Consider the following 15,824-nt stretch of genomic DNA (forward strand, 5'->3'; position numbering starts at 1 on the left):
ACAAATACAGGCCATTTAAAATGTTGCATGATTTTGCTGAGAGACCTTTTACTTTGTGGTAATCTTAGACAAAAACCACCAGGTAATGCAGTGTTCCCTTAGTACTAATGTACAGTATGAGAGACGTTGGTGTACAATAACTGAAGTAATGTTGTTAAGTCCTTAAAGTCATATTCTTTTATTGTCATGACTGTATTTGAAGCTATTTTTATTTTTGTATGATACCTGAGTTATATGGAATATGGCTGAAGTAAACTAAAGTCTAAAATCAGTCATTTGTTTAATAGTAATTAATAGTGTCTGTGAAGGTTCTCAGTCATCCGGGTCATTGTAGACTAAGGTGCTTGGAAAGAAAAGCGTCTGGACTTCTTTGAGTTGCTTGAAGACGTTTCACCTCTCATCCGAGAAGCTTCTTCAGTTCTAAGGTCAAATGGTGGAGAGTCCCAGATTTGAACCTAGTGGGAGTTTCCCTCCAAACGGGGACAAAGGACCCCCTGATGATCCTCTACCTAATCACATGAGCCAAGGTGTGAAAGCGGGTTTGGGACCTAATCAGTCAGAGTTTCGGGTGAGCTCATTGTGAAACCTGGCCCCACCCTATCATGTGATTTCCTGAGGTGAAATGGCCCAGGATGTGAGTGGGTGTTAAGGCGTCTGGTAAGGGATCTCAAAACTGGATTATAGATGGCAGACAGTTGGTGTCGTAAACCACCGCCTATTGACTATATATATATATAGATATATATAGATATATATAAAGCGTTATATAAATGCAATCCATTATTATTAATGTTTGTACTAACTTGGTTTTAAAGCCTTTACTGTAAAATAAACGCCGTTCAATAGTCAACCTTAATCTTAGAGAGAATGTGATGATTTTATGGATAATTAAAGTCAGTCATATATCCACAAACACAACAAGCTGAAAGTCAGTGATGCTGCTTGGTTTGCAGTCCTGAACATCACGGCACAAACAGGATTCACTGCACTGTTAATGTTAGCTGTATTATATTGCTGCCTCTGTTCGGTGGTGTCGAGCCAAACGGACTTTAACGTGTGTTTGAACGAGCTGACGGTTCACTCGTTAAGCTGAAAGAAAGATGCTTTAATCACAGGAGTCACACGTGTATCCACTGTACCATCTGGGAACTCTTCTTGTTTAGCACTCGTAATAACACAAACACTAAATCCTGCTTCTCTGGTGCTGTTGTGTAGCAGTGAAAATGTATTTATAAGTTACACATGTTTTTGAATCCTGCAGCTTATCACACATTTGATTTCCATGTGTGACAACTGCAAGTGTCCAGAGTGAGGACAGACTGAGGGACCCACTGCTGCACATCATCTGTGAGGCTTTGCACCCCTGATGATCCACCAGGACAAACTCAGCAGTGTGTGAGGAAGAGGAGGAGGAAGAGCCAGCAGCAACTGACAGATGGAGAGAATAGACAGACTGTTCCCTGTTTGTGAAAGACTGCTAGGAAAGTTTAACATAACTAATTGTCTGTCCTGAATCAGTCTTATTAGGTAATGTTCAAATAATTTTATGTTAAGTGACGCTGAAAAACTAGTTCATGCATTTATTACTTCCAGGCTGGACGACTGTAATTCATTATTATCAGGATCTCCTAAAAACTCCCTGAAAAGCCTTCAGCTGATCCAAAATGCTGTCAGGGACTAGAAAGAGAGAGCAGATTTCTCCTGCATTTCCACAAACGTAAGTATGCAGAATCTGGTAATGAGTCTTTCACATCACTATGGAGGAGTTTTGGTTATGTATATTTTGCAGAATTGATTGAATTCAGCCACATTGGAGGTTTTTCAAGTTCATCCCAAATACACTTGATGTGATTCAGTCTGATTTAGACTTTGACTTGGAAACTCCAAAACCTTGATTTTATTTATTTGAGTCATTCAGAGTTGGACTTGCTGGTCTCTCTGCGTAACCTGAGTGCTCTTGAGTTTCTGGACATAAAATGGTGTTTGAACATCCTCCTTCAGGATTTCTGAGAGCAGAATTCATGTTTTCCTGAAGCAGCAGAGCAGCCCAGACCATCACATCACATCTCACTGCTGCTGTGATGTTCTGTTTATGAAATGCTGTTAGTTTGATGTCTGATGTAGCGGGAGTCAAACCTTCCATAGAGTTCAGCTTTTGTCTCTTCAATCCAAAGAAAGTTTTCCACAAGGATCATCCAGATGTTTGTGGCAGATGTGAGATGAGTGTTTGTGTTGTTTTTGCTGAGCAGTGGTGTTCTCCTTTTCTCCACTTAAAGATAAATACTAATTTCAATATTGGCTTTTTAGCAGAATTTCTGGGTCAACCTCATTTCACTATAATTTCCCAGTCAACCAGATCACAGACTTCAATTGTGGACAGATGGGATATAATAGAACAGTCTAACTGATAATATCTAAAAGTTCACAGTCAATTATAAATCCATCACTTTTCAATGTCTTTGATGCCACCTGGTGAACTCTAAGTTTTTATTCAATTCAATTTTATTTATACAGCACCAAATCACAGCAACAGTCGCCTTAAGGCCCTTTATATCGTACAGTAGATCGTACAATAATAGATACATTTCGGATTTCGACGGAACAGATCAATAGCAATAGCATTAATGAATACTATTGAAGACATTTCATCAGCAACACATTATAATAAATATACTATAGGGATATTCATTGATTTAAAAAAAGCTTTTGACACACTGCAACACTCCATCTTAATTTCCAAGTTAAGTACTTATGGTGTGAGAAGAATAGTGTTGAACTGGTTAAGCAGCTATTTAGATAATAGGTTTCAGTATGTGCAGTGTTTAGGCTTCATCTGAAAGAATGAAAATAGAATGTGGGGTCCCTCAAGGTTATGTTTTAGGACCAAAACTTTTTAATTTATATATAAACAACACTTGTGTTGTTTCAAAAATGTTACATTTCGTTTTGTTTGCAGGCGATACAAGTCTTTATTGTTCTGGAGAAAACTTGAAAGAATTGGTAAAATTATGGTTATTGAAATGAATGAGTTAACTTAAATTAAAAAAATAATTGAATTAAAAAATGGTTTTAAGTAAATGAGTTATCGCTGAATTTGGAAAAAACAAAGTTTATGATATTCAGAAACCGTCTAAAGGAGGAAGAGATAGTATCATCTATAGAGGGAGAATTAATTGAAAGAGTGACACAATTCCATTTTCTGGGTGTAGTAGTGGATGACAAGTTAACATGGAAATCTCATATTGAACATGTTGGAAAAAAAATGGCTAAAAGTATTTATATCCTGGGTAATGTTAGATATAAATTAGATTACAAGGCAATGCAAATATTATATTTTTCATTATTTCTACCTTACCTGAGTTATTGTGTTGAAGTATGGGGGAATACATATGTGACTAATATGAAACCATTATACTTATTACAGCTCCTTTTCATGCTTGGAAACAGTGTAACTTCAATTAAAAGGAAGGTTGTGTGTAGGAAGTGAATTGCTGATGTACCATGTGTGAAAAAAAAAAATATATATTTATATATATAAAATTCCCCACTCGCCCCTGTGGGCGGTCAATCCTTCAAGCTCGGGTCCTCTACCAGAGGCCTGGGAGCTTGAGAGTCCTGCGCAGTATCTTAGGACTGCGCTTTTCAGGACAGAGATCTCCGATGTTGTTCCCGGGATCTGCTGGAGCCACTCGCCTAGCTTGGGAGTCACCGCACCTAGTGCTCCGATTACCACGGGGACCACCGTTACCTTCACCCTCCACATCTTCTCGAGCTCTTCTCTGAGCCCTTGGTATTTCTCCAGCTTCTTATGTTCTTTCTTCCTGATGTTGCTGTCATTCAGAACTGCTACATAGATCACTACAGCTGTCTTCTCATGTTTGTCTACCACCACTATGGTTAGCCAACACCATTTTGTCCGTCTGGATCTGGAAGTCCCACAGGATCTTAGCTCGGTCATTCTCCATCACCCTTGGGGGCGTCTCCCATTTTGACCTCGGGACTTCCAGGTTATACTCGGCACAGATGTTCGTGTACACTATGCCGGCCACTTGGTTATGGCGTTCCATGTATGCCTTGCCTGCTAGCATCTTGCACCCTGCTGTTATGTGCTGGATTGTCTCAGGGGCATCTTTACACAGCCTGCACCTGGGGTCTTGCCTGGTGTGATAGACCCCAGCCTCTATGGATCTTGTACTCAGAGCTTGTTCTTGTGCTGCCATTATTAGTGCCTCTGTGCTGTCTTTCAGTCCAGCTTTGTCCAGCCACTGGTAGGATTTCTGGATGTCAGCCACCTCCTCTATCTGCAGGTGGTACATACCATGCAGGGGCCTGTCCTTCCATGATGGTTCCTCGCCTTACTCCACTTTCTTGGGTTTCTGCTGCCTGAGGTATTCACTGGGCATGCTGTCAGTTGGGGCCATCTTTGTGATGTATTCATGGATGTATGTTGTCTCATCCTGGACTGTGGTGCTGACACTCACCAGTCCCCGGCCCCCTTCCTTCCGCTTAGCATACAGCCTCAGGGTGCTGGACTTGGGGTGAAACCCTCCATGCATGGTAAGGAGCTTTCTTGTCTTGATGTCAGTGGCTTTTATCTCCTCCATTGGCCAGCCTATTACCCCAGCAGGGTACCTGATCACGGGCAGGGCGTAGGTTTTGATAGCCCGGATCTTGTTCTTACCGTTCAGCTGACTTCTCAGGACTTGCCTGACCCTCTGCAGGTATATAGTTCTAGGCATTCCAGTATCCAGCTGTGGGGCATTGAGTCATAGGCCTTCTTGTAATCAATCCAGGCAGTGCGCAGGTTGGTCAGTCTGGTCCTGCAGTCTCGGCTGACTGCTTGGTCTGTCAGTAGTTGGTGTTTTGTGCCTCTGGTATTCTTGCCCATCCCTTTCTGTGCCCCACTCATGTATTGACCCATGTGCCTTTTCATATTAGCTGCTATATGATGCTATATGATGCCTGACAGGAGCTTCCACGTGGTGCTGAGGCAGGTTATTGGTCAGTAGTTGGAGAGGACTGGTCCCTTCTTGGGGTCCTTGAGGATCAGGACCGTCCGGCCTTCGGTTAGCCATTCTGGGTGTCTCTCGTCAACTAGCAGCTGGTTCATTTGTGCTGCCAGGCGCTCGTGCAGTGCAGTCAGCTTCTTCAGCTAGTAGGCGTGAACCATGTCAGGGCCTGGTGCTGTCCAACTCTTCATACTGGAGACCCTTTCTTGGATATCTGCCACTGTGATGGTTACTGGACCCTGTTCAGGGAGGTCGCTATCGTCTGCCCTCAGATCCACTAGCCACTGAGCATTGCCGTTATGAGTTGCGTCCTTCTCCCATATGCTCTTCCAGTATTGCTCCGTCTCCAGACTGGGCCCGTTCAGCAGTCTGTCTCAGCTGGGTGGTCCGAGGGGCCACTAGAGCCTTCTATCTCCACTGGAGAGTCCGAGGGACTGCTCCACCTTCTGTCTCCGCTGGATGGTACGAGGGACTGCTTCAGCCTTCGTTTGCCTACGCTGCAGCCTGCTTCCACTGGAGGTCAGATGAGCCCATCCAGCACCATCCTTGCCTGGTCCAGCCTCGTCTGGTCCTGCCTTGTCTTGTCCGGCAGTTGCTACACCGCCGTTAGGTCCCGCTCGGCCTGTACCACCTCACCTTTGCCGGCCGCTCTCTAGGCCCCTAGCTGGACATTGTTACTGTGAAAGGCGGCCTCCTGAACGAGTTCGTTGCTGCGGTTGGCTTCGTGGTCGGCTTCGCGGTCGGCCTCCGGATCTGCTCTGTCACCACCACTGCTTTCCGTGTGGTTTGTTCCCGTACCTGGTTGGTCTTTTTTTCTCCGCCGCTGCATTCCGCGGTGGAGTTTTTATATATATATCTATATATCTAAAGACATTGTGTCTTTTTGTCAAAAGACATTCAGAAAGAAGACACAAGACTAGTTTCAATTGGTAAATTCAGTCTTTCTTATTTATTAGTTGATGATGATACTCCCAGACAATCATTTTATCGTTATAACTGCATTAAAATCCATTGAGCCAATATTTGCAGCTTCTATGGCAAAAGTGTTTATAAATGATGAGCTTCCAACAATAAGTTAAACATATGATGAGTTTGGAAAAATCCCATTAAAAAAGTCCCATTAATCAAACATTTGGATTAATTTTCATGAGCTCAGACTTGTTGAAAATCCAGAGGAGCTGGAACTGTGTGAACTGAGCTTCAGAGAAACACAACATACTGATATTCACTGTGAAGCTTTGAGTGGAAAAAATATAGAAAAACAACATGTGGGCCTGGAACAATAGTAGCTTGCATCTTTAAAAGACTGAAGAGGAAGAAGTTTACAAGAAATCATTTAGAACAGTTTCAAACATCAACTGATTGAATCTATGAATCTGAAAACATGTTTCTGAGTGAAAGAGACAGACATGTACAGACTGAACTATCTTTTCAACAACTGTTACAGTGTTTCTCTAACAGGAGGGCACTCTTTACACTCAACTCAACAGAAGCACTGATGAACCATATTCAACTGCAAACCCAGGATAAAGAGTTTCAGTGAATGTGGTGTTGAAGGTGTAGACGTGGATCAGAGTGTCAGAGAAGACTCTGTAGAAGGACAGAGTGCCAGCAGGACAGTCCACATACACTGCCACTCTGTTAGAGGAAGAGGAAGAGGAGGAGGAGGAGGAAACAGAGGTTAATCTGTTATTGTGAACTACACCTTGAGTGTCATCATTAGAGCAGATCAGACACCAGGAAAGCTCATTCCCTCCAAACGTAGAGTCCATACTGATTCCTTTCCTTTTGATTCTTCCGTAACTAACTGATACATGCACCTCTCCTTTCCATTCAACCTCCCAGTAACAGCGACCAGTCAGACCATTTCTACACAGCAGTTGAGGATCACCATCAAATCTGTCTGGATGATCAGGATATGACTGAACCTCATCAAATGTACATGTCACCCTTCTGTTGTTGTCAGACAGTTTGAGGTATTTTTGTGCTGTCATTGTGTCGATTGTAAGTTGACAGGAATCTGATGAGAGAACAAACACAATCCAGCTGTAGTTATTGATCCATCATCACTTGACACTTTGATGATGACTCCTGACATCAGAGATGTGAATGAGTGATGTGACAGTTTGAAGATGGTTGAATGTGTGCTGCTTTGTTTTCATGACTCCCATTAAAAACACACTTACACTTCCTTAGACTTTGTCTGAGCGATAGGACTCCAGCAGGCTCCACCCTGAAAGGAGGAGGGGGGTCAAACCAGCACAGTCTCTTTCAGCATGCACACATGGACATTACATGGCTTTCATACACATACTGTTAGACACCGATAAAGGAACAGTCCAACATTTTCACAAATACACTTCAATCCATATGTGGCTCAAACTGCTAATGATCTGCACTCAGTACAACACTGTATTGAATGAAATATAACTGATTCAAACTGTCACCTTCATTATTTTTATATTCCTCTTCTGTTTAGCTGGAAAGGATACCTCCCTGCCTTTGATTTTATTAATGACCTTTCATAGTTTCCTGTAGCATCCAGCGATCTGAAATGTGTTTCATGCTTTCTAACATACACTATAAACTCAAAACGTAAACTCAAAAGTTTTAGAACACCCTTTTCTACATATTTATTGCAGTTTAAGTCCTGTTAAGCACCCACACCCCAAAAATTAGGGGAAAAGGGAGGAGATCGCATTTAATCCATCATAACACGGGTTTAGAAGTATAAGTCCAAACATGTGTGGTATCCAAAGAAACAACGAAAACAAGTGATGATTAAAAGAGCAGTTATGTAAAAGTCCACTAAACAAACAACTGAACCAGAAATTCTCATGTAACCAGCTAAAGAAAGGCTAGCTAGCCTTCAGAGCTATCACAGATTCCAAATACCAATGTTCATCATGCTCAGACCATAATTCACTGAAAGAGCTGCAAAGGAAGACCACAAAATCACATAGCGGTTCAAATGCACTAAGACAGAAGTTGGCTTACCATCCTGAGTTTTCTTTTTTCCATTATTTCTGCGGTAGCCAGTAGCCCTGTGATATCAGCAGCTACCATGGCTAACTGGGCACATCAGAGCCACCTCTGTCCAAAACCATCATTTTCGACCCTACTACAGACACGTCACTGGACAGACGGCGCATGCTGTAAATCTGGGCCCATGTGGGGTTTGGCTGCAACTTCTGATTGGTTGGAGTTAAGTGAACATGGCATTGTTACAGTGATTCTATTTGCTCAAACGATTAAAAACAGGTGTTAACAATGCCAAAAAGTTTCAGCCTCTCAAAGTTTAAAAGGCCAGACGCCATTTAAACTACATGTGTACTACATGTGTGTGGCAGAAAGGGCCAGTAGCCTGTGAATATGTGGTTAATTCTTCAGAAGAGTTCTCTCAGGAGATTAGAAAGAAAATCGTAGACAAGCATGTTAAAGGTAAAGGCTATAAGACCATCTCCAAGCACCTAGATATTCCTGTGACTACAGTTACACATGTCATTCAGAAATTTAAGATCCATGGGATTATAGCCAATGTCCCTGGACGTGGCCGCAGGAGGAAAATTGATGACAGATCAAAGAGACTGATAATCTGAATGGTAACAAAAGAGCCCAGAAAGACTTCTAAAGAGATCCAAGCTGAACTTCAAGCTCAAGGAACATTAGTGTCAGACCATCCGTCGTAGTTTGAGCTAAAGAGGGCTACATGGGAGATGACCAAGGAGGACACCATTGTTGAAAACAAATCATACAAAGCCAGACTGGAATATGCCAAACTACATGTTGACAAGCAGCAAAGCTTCTGGGAGAATGTCCTATGGACAGATGAGACCAAAATTTAACTTTTTGCCAAGGTACATCAGCTCTATGTTCACAGACGAAAAAATGAAGCATATCAAGAAAAGAACGCTGTCCCAACTGTGAAACACGGGGGAGGCTCGGTTATGTTCTGGGGCTTCGTTGCTGCATCTGGTACAGGTTGTCTTGAATCTGTGCGGGGTACAATGAAATCTCAAGATTATCAAGGGATTCTAGAGAGAAATGTGCTGGCCAGTGTTAGAAAGCTTGGTCTCAGTCACAGGTCATGGGTCTTACAACAGGACAATGACCCAAAACACAGCTTAAAACACTCAAAAATAGCTAAAAGGAAAACATTGGACTATTTTAAAGTGGCCTTCTATGAGCCCTGACCTCCATCCTATTGAGCATCTTTGGAAACAGCTGAAACATGCAGTCTGGAAAAGGCATCCTTCAAACCGGAAACAACTGGAGCAGTTTGCTCATGAGTCGGCCAAAATACCTGCTGAGAGGTGCAGAAGTCTCCGTTACAGGAATCGTTTGAATGCAGTGATTGCCTCAAAAGGTTGTACAACAAAATATTAAGTTGTAGGTAATATCATTTTTGTCCAGGCCTGTTTCATGCATTTATCTTTTTTAAATAATTCAGTTGAAGCTTGGTTGAAAAGCAATGTCTGACTTTCATTGGTTAACATTCATAGAATTTGTATTTATTATTACTTTTGTCAGATTAAAGTTATTTCTGTGACCATTGTGAGTTTTCCTTTCATTGAATGAAGGGTACCGACCATTTTGTCCACGTCTTTATCTGAAAGGTTTATTGAGTGACAGACAAAATGGATTTTTGAACTTTACTTACAGTTTCTGGGTTACTTCACTGCCCTGAGCGAGACCACTATTCGGCACTCTTCCTTAATTTTTCAATTTATAGAGAGGAAAACATTGAGTCAGTGGGCAACAACTCCAAAATGTACTTCAATTGAATTGCTATCTATGTACAGCACAGAGACCTGCAGTAGTAACTACCTGTTTTATAACTTTATTTAAGCTCAATAATAAAAGTAGACAAAGTAAAAACATAACATTGGGTGTAGCGTGTTTTCCACGAAAGTCAGTTCATGAAAATGAAATGAAAAGATGAAAGCAAGATGAATTGCTTAAATATCAATAAATCAAAGGTGTTAATTTCTTCATGCAATTTTTGGAGAGGTAAAGGTAAAACAGGCATAACAGGATAATCTTTTTAGAAATTTTATTATTTAATGTATTAATAGTTTGGCTGGACAATTAACAAATTAATGGCATGCTATTTATTAAGGGAGTAACTGGGAAGAAAAATAAATAAATAAAAATATTAACTAACCTGAATCGCTAAAAAAAAAAAACTAACAAAAAAATATCTTTAGGATATTTCCTCTAAGTAATTTGAGGAGAAACGTGAGAAATTTAAAAACATAAAGTGACACAACCTGACTCTCAACATGCTTAATAAAATAAACCTTTGTATTTATTTTGTTGTTTTCATGTCTTTTTTTTCACTTACTATTATTCATCATCATAATAATCAACGTTGCCACCTCCACTGCATGGTCTGAATAGCTCTGTATCATCACATCTACCGTTTTCAGCCTGTCTGCATTCTCCAGACGACTCTTTTTGATAGTCTGGAAATCACCTACAGGTTCATTCTGCAGGTAAAAGTGGAAACGTTTCAGCTGTTCCTCTCCCAGATCATCCAGCATTTCCAGGAGTTGTAATGGAACAGACTTCGCCATCATTGATCTGTAAAATACGAGAGGGCGTTTTCATCTGAAAGAACAAGAGATTATCCATTAACTGTGGATACAGGAGGAAAGACTGAGTTTTTGTCCCAGTCACTGGACCAGCTCTTTATTCTCTCAAGGATAATTGGGTGCATGTGAGTTTCACCAACCATGAGGTCATGTGTTTTGTGGACTTTTCGCCGCATTGCTGGCAAAAAGTCCGACTAGTTCCCAGTGGGTGATGGACTCCATCAGTGTTGCCCTATGTCACTGATTCTCTTATTAATAGACAGAATTTCTAGGTGTAGCCAAGTGGCAGAAGGTTTCCACTGGGGTGGTCTTAGAATCTCATCTCTGCTTTTCACAGTTAGTGTGGTTCTGTTGGCTTCTTCAGGTGGTGGCCTTCACCTCTCATTTGCAATGGAAATGAGATTCAGCACCCGAAATGGTGAAATACCCACTTTGGGGTGAGTTACTACCCCAAGTGGAGGAATTTAAGTGTCTCAAGTCTTGTTTACGAGTGAGGCGAGGACACGGGAGATCGGCAGATGGATTGGTGCTGAGTATCTGAGTGACCCAGCCATCTGAGAGAAGAGGGAGTGAGAGGATTTTTCCACACCGTGTTGGTATTCTCAAAAAGCCTGAGAATCCTCTCAGAGAGCTCTGAGCTTAGCCTCCAAATATCAGGAAGGATAGGAAGGAAGCTTAGGAGGTTCAGGAACATGATAAGAGCTGAGTTTTTTTGACATGTTTTTAACTGCCTGACTGTCTGACTCACACCTGAAAAATGAGGCTGTGTCTCATCTGGGCCTATGAGTGTGGAGCAACTTTGTCTTTCTTTTCAGATTTTCAGAGGCTATTACTGCAGTTTGTTGTCTGATTCTTTGATGCGATTCAAACAGGAGTACAAATGGATTCTATGATCAATCAAGGAAATATGAAGTTTACAACCCGACTGCAATCAAACACATTACAACTAACATTCATGTCATTTTAATTTTAAAGGACTGACAGGAAACATTTGGACACTGATGTATGTGATTTAATGGTGAGACAATGTTTTCATTCCAAGAAATAAAAAGGCACAGTTTGTTTATGAAGTTATCAATCAAACATGAACTGTTTATAAAGCTGTTTGTTTCAACTCAATCAGTAATTTAGAATCATGTGGATTTGTCTTCAAACACAACAGTGATCAAAGTTTATCCTGAACTAAGAGCTGAACATCAGGTCCAAACATCACAGAAATAAAGAGTCAAACTGTTAAAGGAGGAAAAAAGCAAACTTACAGTTTCTTCACACATACCAACAACAAGATCCACTCCACACCTAGGCACTAAACACAGACACACAGGTGAGCTGCTTCCTGGAAGGAGGCGGGACTCCACCTGAAGAGTGTGAGAGGGCGACACCTTCATGTGCTGATTTACAAATATGTTGTCTGACTGCTCAGACTGGCTCAGAGTGAACAAACTCATCACAGCTCGTCTCTGACACTTCAAACTATAAAAGTATGGAGGGCCACAAGAGCCACGCTAAAAAAAACATATGCATACAGCTTGTGTCACTCAAGAATGCAAGCTTGATCGATGACCTTTTGACCTGGGTGGGCCATTTATATGGATACACCGTAATAACATGGGAATGGTTGGTGATATTAAAGTCCTGTTTGTGGCACATTAGTATATGTGAGGGGCAAACTCCTCAAGATGGGCGGTGACCATGGTGGCCATTTAGAAGTCGGCCATCTTGGATACAACTTTTGTTTTTTCAATAGGAAGAGGGCCATGTGACACATCACACTTATTGGTAATGTCACAAGAACAACAATGGTGTGCTTGGTTTCAACGACCCAACTGTGGCCTGTCATTAAAATGTAAAAACTGGTGTATACTCTCATTGAAATATGTCAATAAAAGCTCATCTCTGCTCTCAGGGAGAATATATAACAGCAAGAGGTTTCAGCTCTGACTCGGTGTGGGCTCTACTTTCTTCTACTTTTAACAGAAAATGTCAACTATTGTATTAAGTGACGTCATCTTCATTCTAACCTGCTACTCACACACTGCACCACCGTAAAGAAAATATTTATACTGTAAAAATCAAAAATCAAAAACATGTCATTAATTAATTCAAGGTGATCTATTTCTTTTTTTTTATTCCCACTGAAGCTTCTGTTGTGAATATCTGATAAACAACAGGGGTCCTGCAGGTTCACTGTGACCCAAACTCCACACTCAGTGAACATCACCTCACTGTTACAGGATACAACATCCACAGCAGCAGGAAGTTTCTCCAGGGTTCAGAGGTCGCTCATCAGAGGAAGGTTCACAGGTGTGTGTGAAATGGACTATTGCGATTGGTCTAACCTGTGAAAATGTGATAAATGTTCACTTCTTATAGTGAAGGAAATCACATTTTTCAACCTTTTCATTTAAAAATATATTTTGAGTTAATAACAAATGTTAACAGAGGAAGGATTTTACTGACTGATCATTACAGTCGCAGCTTTCTGTGTGTGTGAGGATTTCTTCAGAGCACGTGATGATCACAGTTATTACCAGTCTGGTTTAACTAGTCTGTCCCCTCACTGTTTCACAGAACAGCATCATCAAATGCTTCAGATGTTTCACAGTTTCACGAAGCTTCGCTCTAGGATTGAGCTAGTGTGTGTCTCGTGGTGGAACAATTCAAAAGCCTAACTGACCACAAAGCACGTTTCCACATAACCTATGACAACAGACTGTATGTATATTATCTGCTTTAGATAAGTGGAAGAAAATGGATGGATGGGCTATGACGTAGTCACACAAATAACAAAGCAAAGCATGTAAGCAAACCCAACAGAATAAAAGTCATACTTAGCTGGTTTTGCTGTAGAGCAGGACCGACCACAGTCACCTCGTTCAGTTTGCTGAGCATGTGTGGAAAACCTCGGCTAAGGGAAGGACACAGAGTTTGTGTTCTGGTATTCTGAGCCACAGAATCGCTGGACTCCAAAACTAAATCATCATCAGTTACTCTGACCTGCCGTCAGCAATGAGACAACTCATTCAGGTGAAACACCAGCTCCCGCTTTTACTGGCTGAGCTGATGATGTTTTCTTCTCATACTGTGGTGATGAAGACTTTGAAGAGCTCTGAGCTCTAAGAGAAAAAAAACTTGTGAAGGAGATTTTCTGTTTATGAGCATCACGAGGAGGACATTGTTCCATCCTTTAACATGCATGATGACACTTTCTGTTGGACGTCTTTGGGTTGCTGTCAATGGAAAATTGACAGTATAATCTTTTAATGATATACAGTGGGGCAAAAAAGTATTTAGTCAGCCACCGATTGTGCAAGTTCCCCCACCTAAAATGATGACAGAGGTCAGTAATTTGCACCAGAGGTACACTTCAACTGTGAGAGACAGAATGTGAAAAAAAAATCCATGAATTCACATGGTAGGATTTGTAAAGAATTTATTCGTAAATCAGGGTGGAAAATAAGTATTTGGTCAATAACAAAAATACAACTCAATACTTTGTAACATAACCTTTGTTGGCAATAACAGAGGTCAAACGTTTACTATAGGTCTTTACCAGGTTTGCACACACAGTAGCTGGTATTTTGGCCCATTCCTCCATGCAGATCTTCTCGAGAGCAGTGATGTTTTGGGGCTGTCGCCGAGCAACACGGACTTTCAACTCCCGCCACAGATTTTCTATGGGGTTGAGGTCTGGAGACTGGCTAGGCCACTCCAGGACTTTCAAATGCTTCTTACGGAGCCACTCCTTTGTTGCCCGGGCGGTGTGTTTTGGATCATTGTCATGTTGGAAGACCCAGCCTCGTTTCATCTTCAAAGTTCTCACTGATGGAAGGAGGTTTTGGCTCAAAATCTCACGATACATGGCCCCATTCATTCTGTCCTTAACACGGATCAGTTGTCCTGTCCCCTTGGCAGAAAAACAGCCCCATAGCATGATGTTTCCACCCCCATGCTTCACAGTAGGTATGGTGTTCTTGGGATGCAACTCAGTATTCTTCTTCCTCCAAACACGACGAGTTGAGTTTATACCAAAAAGTTCTACTTTGGTTTCATCTGACCACATGACATTCTCCCAATCCTCTGCTGTATCATCCATGTGCTCTCTGGCAAACTTCAGACGGGCCTGGACATGCACTGGCTTCAGCAGCGGAACACGTCTGGCACTGCGGGATTTGATTCCCTGCTGTTGTAGTGTGTTACTGATGGTGACCTTTGTTACTTTGGTCCCAGCTCTCTGCAGGTCATTCACCAGGTCCCCCCGTGTGGTTCTGGGATCTTTGCTCACCGTTCTCATGATCATTTTGACCCCACGGGATGAGATCTTGCGTGGAGCCCCAGATCGAGGGAGATTATCAGTGGTCTTGTATGTCTTCCATTTTCTGATGATTGCTCCCACAATTGATTTTTTCACACCAAGCTGCTTGCCTATTGTAGATTCACTCTTCCCAGTCTGGTGCAGGTCTACAATACTTTTCCTGGTGTCCTTCGAAAGCTCTTTGGTCTTGGCCATGGCGGCGTTTGGAGTCTGACTGTTTGAGGCTGTGGACAGGTGTCTTTTATACAGATGATGAGTTCAAACAGGTGCCATTCATACAGGTAACGAGTGGGGGACAGAAAAGCTTCTTACAGAAGACGTTACAGGTCTGTGAGAGCCAGAGATTTTCCTTGTTTGAGGTGACCAAATACTTATTTTCCACCCTGATTTACGAATAAATTCTTTACAAATCCTACCATGTGGATTCATGGATTTTTTTTCCACATTCTGTCTCTCACAGTTGAAGTGTACCTCTGGTGCAAATTACTGACCTCTGTCATCATTTTAAGTGGGGGAACTTGCACAATCGGTGGCTGACTAAATACTTTTTTGCCCCACTGTAAGTTTACTGCATGGTATGTATATGCATGGTAGAATACTGCATGTAATCATTTGTGTTTAGAAGTATATAGTTGGTGGCATATTGAAAGAATGTCTCATCCTAGGGGGTCTGTAACACTCCAAGGTGTTCTAGCGTTCACCCCCACATCCTGGGAGCATGGGAAGAGGTCGTACCTTGTTTTATTGTTTTACGGTAGGATTATTATTATTTTTTTTATTTAGCCTTTATTTAACCAGGAATGTCCCGTTGAGATCAAAAACCTCTTTTTCAAGGGAGTCCTGGCCAAGAGGCAGCACATTTCCAAACAAATACATACAAACAAACAAAGTTAAAAAATTACACAA

General features: G+C 41.6%; 1 protein-coding gene across 1 annotated transcript; it reads right to left on the bottom strand.

Annotated features, from left to right (window-relative positions):
* Positions 1-5,955: 5,955 nt before the first annotated feature.
* LOC308396578 (stonustoxin subunit beta-like) lies at positions 5,956-11,951 on the bottom strand. The gene is made up of 5 exons (XM_080882002.1): positions 11,863-11,951; positions 10,354-10,592; positions 9,670-9,721; positions 7,196-7,242; positions 5,956-7,029 (listed from the first exon to the last, which is right to left on the bottom strand). The coding sequence occupies exons 2-5, from the start codon at positions 10,586-10,588 to the stop codon at positions 6,488-6,490; spliced, it is 876 nt and encodes a 291-aa protein (XP_080738128.1). The 5' UTR covers positions 10,589-10,592; positions 11,863-11,951; the 3' UTR covers positions 5,956-6,487.
* Between the last annotated feature and the right edge of the window lie 3,873 nt (positions 11,952-15,824).

The sequence above is a fragment of the Rhamphochromis sp. 'chilingali' genome (assembly GCF_963969265.1).
Source record: "Rhamphochromis sp. 'chilingali' genome assembly, chromosome: 1".
Lineage (NCBI taxonomy): Eukaryota > Metazoa > Chordata > Actinopteri > Cichliformes > Cichlidae > Rhamphochromis > Rhamphochromis sp. 'chilingali'.